The 5,735-nt window shown below is 54.7% G+C and overlaps 1 protein-coding gene across 1 annotated transcript; it reads right to left on the bottom strand.

Moving 5' to 3' along the window:
- Positions 1–2,172: 2,172 nt before the first annotated feature.
- Positions 2,173–5,490, bottom strand: LOC123145709 (ferredoxin--nitrite reductase, chloroplastic). The gene is made up of 4 exons (XM_044565184.1): positions 4,945–5,490; positions 3,636–3,990; positions 3,242–3,530; positions 2,173–3,142 (listed from the first exon to the last, which is right to left on the bottom strand). Exons 1-4 carry the CDS (start codon positions 5,354–5,356, stop codon positions 2,405–2,407), a joined length of 1,794 nt encoding a protein of 597 aa, XP_044421119.1. The 5' UTR covers positions 5,357–5,490; the 3' UTR covers positions 2,173–2,404.
- Between the last annotated feature and the right edge of the window lie 245 nt (positions 5,491–5,735).

The raw sequence follows: 5,735 nt of genomic DNA, 5'->3' as shown, positions 1-5,735 counted from the left end.
ATCAAGAGGGATATTCACAGCTATGCTTCAAATACGAGCAGGAAGCCCCCAAGTGACCATAAGTGTGGCATTGAGCCGATCAAGAGGGATATTCACAGCTATGCTTCAAATATGAGTAGGAAGCCCCCAAATGACCATCTGTAAATGTGGCGTTGCGCCGGATCAAGAGGGATATTCACACCTATACTTGTGGACCACCATCTACCAACGCAAATCACCAACCCTAACCACAAAACACCCATCTGAAAACCTACATCTGATCCATACATCTGCATCACCACAAAACGAGATACGCAAGCCACAAAGGCGCCAGATGAGAGGGGGTCCAACACGAGCAGAGGGGAAACATTGGCGGACTGCCCATGCCACGAAGCAGAACCAACCGCTAAAACTGCAAGCACCTACCATGAATCTACAACAACACGGCGGCAACAAACACCTATCACAAACCGAAAACAAAATCACGACAACAACTCACTCTAGATATGGAAGCTACACACCCAAAAATAAACAAAAATCAAGCGCGGGAGAGAGAATGACGAGACCAACCAAGCGCAGCAGGCGTGAATCCAAGAGAAAGGGGAGAAAAACCAAGCTCGACGGGTGGGGGATCTCAGAATCGACATGAACAGAAAGGAATTGCTCACTCTCCTCCACCGCTCAAGCGCCCGTTCCTCTCTCTCGCTATCTCATCTCTCCCTTACCAAAACAGTGCCGCTGAAATGAAAAGGGGAAACCACGCCAAAAATTTAAAAAGGACAAAAAACCAAAGAGAGGTCAGGCCGGTGCAGTGGTAACACGCTGGGACAGAAAACCGCGCCCGATAGCAAGAACCAGCCTGAAAATCAAACCTCGCAGCACGAATCTCCACGCAAGAGCGGGCGGACAAAGATTTGAATGTTGGCGAGTTGAAAGACAGCCGACAGTGAAATAGCAAATCCGTATTTATATCACCAATTCAATCATCCCTGTAACGTAACTGAAAAACTTTGGGCTTCGACAAGGAACCAAAAATGTGGTACAAGCGTGTGTCATGGAAACATGGCATTGCCTACGTTTATGAACGGTTTGAGGGCATCTACAGCCGCAGCCCGCAAATTTGGACCCTTAAACATCCGCGGCCATGCCCGCGGACAATGACCGGACATGCCTCAAATTTACCATTTGCAACCACAAATCCTATATCCAAAACACCGAATACATGCAAACACATGCACGTTGATCATCACGTCCGTGTTGGGCCGGACGGGCTGTCAAAAAAATTACTCACATTTAAATTTTCACATCCGTATTCGGCCAACTGGTTTCGGATGTTTAGTCTCACCTTGCTGCGTGAGTAGCTAGTCGACCGACTTAAATAGTCGGGTCATGCAGAAGCGATAAATTTCAGTCATTATTGCACCCTTTGTTAAGAAGATGGACCATAACTATGAATATTTTTCGCTTAACACAAAGAAGATTCATAGTCATGATCTATCTTCTTCACAAATGGAACATTGATATTTCCATGGCTTTTTTTGAACCACAATGTGTCAAAAAAATCGATGAACAAAATAAAAATCTCTATCAATTGGAGAGGCTTGCCGCCATCAGGAACATGCTTCGGGTGGCTGCAGGTGAGACCGCTGTGCCGGGAGCGAAGTGCCCAGTCGCGTCCGGGTGCCCTCATATCATCCCTGCATTTGGTACCGATATGAGGGGTGCCGATCAATTTAGACATAGGGGACTAAGTGAGGGGTCTAGTTGGGTCAATTTTTTGTGACTGCCATTGACGAGACGACGTTCCACATGGGGAGGAAATATGGGGTCCGGCTGTAAATGCTCTGATGGACGGCGTTGGAGATGGCCCGAGGGTTGGAACGCCTCGCTGGATGGCTTGCTGAGTACGAAGGGGATTCAGAGGATCTGACCATGAAAGGAGCTAACTCACACTTGAGAACCGATGTTGCCTCTAAAGCCTGCTCACCGAGCAGCCAATGGGCGACACGCTGAGAGCGATCACTTGGCAAAGTTGATGTGCAACCCCGATACATGTCGATGTCCAGAGAGCACTACCAAGCTGTGAACACTGAGCAACTTCTCCCTATCACGATGCTGAGCTCCCGATTGAACTGCACAATCTAGCAACAGCACACTGTAGCACAGGATTGAAGAAGAACTGATAGGAACAGCTACATATAATCTGCTTCTTTATTTATATCATCAATTCAATCATCCCTGTAACGTAACCGGAAAACTTTGGGCTCCGACAACAAACCAAAAACGTGGTACAAGCGTGCGCCATGGAAGCATGGCGTTGCCTACTTTACATCAGCCGCAGCCCATCTCTACGTGTGCGACGAGCCGACGACAGAGGCGATCGAGATCAGGAGAAGAAGATCAGCCGGTGGTGCTCCTAGCCGGCCTACTCCTCGTCCTCCTCCCTCTCCCTGGGCACGGCCCCGAACCGCTCCACCAGGAGGTCGGCGACGAGGGGCACCAGGTCCTCGCACGGCACCGCCTTCTTGTACACCCCGGTGAGGTGCGAGTCGCTGCCGACGCGGCCGCCGACGAAGATGTCCGCCGCCTCGACGATCTTGCCGCTGCTGTTCTTGGTGAGGCAGCCCATGAAGCCGATGTCGGCCACCTGCACCTGCGCGCAGCTGTTGGGGCACCCCGTCCAGTGCATGCGCACCGCCCTGGGCACGGACACGCGCGCCTCCACGTCGCGCGTCACCTGCAGCGCCCGCGCCTTGGTCTCGATGATGGCCTGCCCGCAGAACTGGTTGCCCGTGCACGCCACCAGCCCCTTCATCAGCAGCGACGGGTGCGCCGAGAACTTCTGCAGCAGCGGCTCGGCGAGCAGAGCTTCCACCTTCTCGTTCTTGACGTTGGGGAGGACGATGTTCTGCTCCACGGTGAGGCGGAGCTCGCCGGAGCCGTACTCGTCGGCGAGGCGGGCCAGCTCGAACATGTCGGCGGCCTGCAGCCGGCCGACGGGCACGTGCAGGCCCACGAAGGAGAGCCCCTCCTGCTTCTGCGGGTGCACGCCGAGGTAGTCGCGCCGCTCCCACTTCTTGTCGATCAGGTCCTCGGCCGCCGCGCGCTCCAGCACGCCGTTCGGCATCCTCTTCTCGATCTCCGACCGGAACGCCTCCATCCCCTGCATTGCATCGCCGAAACCCCAGAAGTTCAGAACCACATACATACGCATCAACCAAGATTTATCCCGTTTCGTTTAGCCAGTGTGGGAGGAGCTTACGAGCTCGTCGATGAGCCACATCATGCGCGTCTTCTGGCGGTTGCCCCTGGTGCCGAGGTCGCGGAAAGCCTCGAGGACGGCCTTGCAGACCGGGATGATGTCGTCGCCGGGGACCCAGGCGTCGAGCGGCAGGGCCTCGCCCCACCTCTTGGGGCTGATGAACCCGCCCACCAGCAGGTTGAACCCGAACTTGCCGTCCTTCTCGGCCGGCATGTACGCCAGGTCGTTGATGTGCGGGTGCTCGTACAGGTCATGGGTACCGATCACGCACACGTTCCACTTCCTAGGACTGCTCATACACAAGACAACACGGCAGCAACGGCATGTCAGTCAGTGGCAATCCTCGACCGTGGTCACCACCAATGCAATGCGGTGCAAGATGAACATGACGTACAGGTTGGTGATGGCGAGGTTGCCCTCGGAGTTGTTGGTGATGTAGGAGGAGAGGAGGTTGGTGTAGGGGCGCGTGTCGACGATCTCGAGGGGGTCGATGCCGGCGAGCGGGCTGCCGACGGGGTTGCGCACGTTGTCCATGCCGCTCTGCAGGCTGGTGAGGCCAACGGAGCGGAGCCCCTCCAGGATCTCCGGCACGTCCGGCAGCGTCACGCCGCGGATCTGCCAGTTCTGCCGGGTCGTCACGTCGGCGCACCCCTCCTTGCCGTACTTCTCGATCACGCCGGCCAGGTAGCGCGTCTGCTCGCTCGTCGTCACGCCGTTGGGCAGCTTCAGCCGCATCATGAACCGCCCATCTGCATGCACACACACGCTTCAGTTCGTCAGCATTTTCCCAGTCGACTTAGATCGCAGTGGGTCCCAGTAAGAAAAATGTATCGCTCTTTTTGCAGGAAAGAACCAAAGGAATGGCCCAAAAAAGGAGCAGGTTTGGAGCCACTGGTTTGGGATAAACCCCAAAAGGAATCCTTTGCACAAAAAAAAAACATCATGTGTGTCGGGTACTCTGATAAAAAATCATTATAATCTTGCAGAACATGCTCAGTCTACTGATCTGTTGTTGCATTTGACAGCAAGGAACAAATCTCACCATGCGCTGTCATGGCAACTCCGTGCGTGTCATGAATCGACCAATAGAAAGTCGACTAGTATCACACACCGAGTGGTTGAAAAAAACTAATATGACCCCAGACTAGTCCAAGATACTCTGGCCCCTTGGCTCTTCAGGTGTATCTTATTACACGCCGACTAAAAAAGTTGCATCAGTGTTAGTCTAAGATACTAATGAATGCGACGGTTGGATGAGGATCACAGAATAGTCTGCCGGCGAGAGGGTACTTGCAAGTTGCAAATGGAGTAGTAATATGGCCATATGGGTAATACCAATTTAGTAGTAAAACTTTTGGTCAAATCACCCTAGCAATATAGTCTAATATGGTTCGATATGCACGCAGAAACAAAATGTCAATTCTTGCCACTGATTCTGCCAAGATCATGTAGAGGTTAGGAGGAACATGGGCACATGGAGATGGAGTGATTATTGAATGAACGCACAGTACGTTCATTCCCCATGAGCAAGCTAGCTTAGAGGTGCATGCGCGATTGAAAATTCACAAAAACTTCGTAGTGTGCTCCAATCATGGAGCTCGAACGTGCATCGATCAAGAATAGTAAGGCCGAAGCACGGATGCATTATTTGATCAAGTAAACGATGAACTTTGCGATGGTGCGGAGCAGAGGGAGGGGCATACACTGCTGCTTGCGGCGGTGGAAGAGGCCGAGCCACTTGAGCCGCACGTCGACGTCCTCCTTGGTGAGCTTGTCGGCGTCGATCTGCTCCATGGGCAGCTTGGCGAGCTCCTTGATGCCGCCCTCCGTGAAGAGCGCCATGGGCTCCTTGCCCAGCTTCACCTTCTCCTGCGGGTTCAGGCTGGTGCGGTACTTCTCCTTGAGCACCCAGTAGCCGCCCTCCCGCTGCTCCACGCGAGGCTCCAGCCGCTCCGCCGGGACGGCCGAGGCCGACGGCGAGGCGGCCGAGGATGACGGCGCGGAGACGGCCGCGCACTGGAAGGGGCGGGCGCGGCTGGGCCGGTGCCGGGACGACGACGTCGCCGCGTGGGCGGAGGGCGGGAGGAAGCTCTGCAGGGAGGCCGAGGAAGCCATGGCCGCTGCTTGTGGTGGTGGTGGTGGTGGTGGTGCTGCTGCTGCTGCTGCTGCTGCGCTGTGGCGGTGATGGTGGTGGTGGTGGTGGCCATGGGTGTGGTGCGTGTGGTTGTATATCGTGGGGAGGGAGGGGGCATGCGGTGGCGTTTCTGGCCCTTGGAGAGTTCAAGAGGGCAGATGCTGCGCGGCATGGCCGTCACCGGGGCCAAATTTACCGATGTGCCCGCGCGCGGCCCGGCGGGTGCCGTTCGTCCGTTTACGTTTGCCAAGAGAGGTTTATCCCCCCAGGCGTAAAATGGGAAGTTTATCAGAAACAAATGGGAAGTTAACAATTCGAAACTAGGGCTCAGGCTGCGGGTTTTGAGATTTCTACACCACG

This window comes from Triticum aestivum, chromosome 6D (assembly GCF_018294505.1).
Source record: "Triticum aestivum cultivar Chinese Spring chromosome 6D, IWGSC CS RefSeq v2.1, whole genome shotgun sequence".
Lineage (NCBI taxonomy): Eukaryota > Viridiplantae > Streptophyta > Magnoliopsida > Poales > Poaceae > Triticum > Triticum aestivum.
Note: the sequence above shows the minus strand (reverse complement) of the source record. Positions and strands in the feature narration are given on the sequence as shown.

Bases quoted from the DNA above. Each gene is read 5' to 3' on its own strand.
- LOC123145709 (XM_044565184.1), bottom strand. From the start codon at position 5,356: ATGGCTTCCTCGGCCTCCCTGCAGAGCTTCCTCCCGCCCTCCGCCCAC. The intron at 3,991-4,944 runs GTATGCCCCTCC...GTGTGCATGCAG, and splicing joins CCACCGCCGCAAGCAGCAGT to ATGGGCGGTTCATGATGCGG. The intron at 3,143-3,241 runs GTAAGCTCCTCC...GATGCAATGCAG, and splicing joins TGTGGCTCATCGACGAGCTC to GGGATGGAGGCGTTCCGGTC.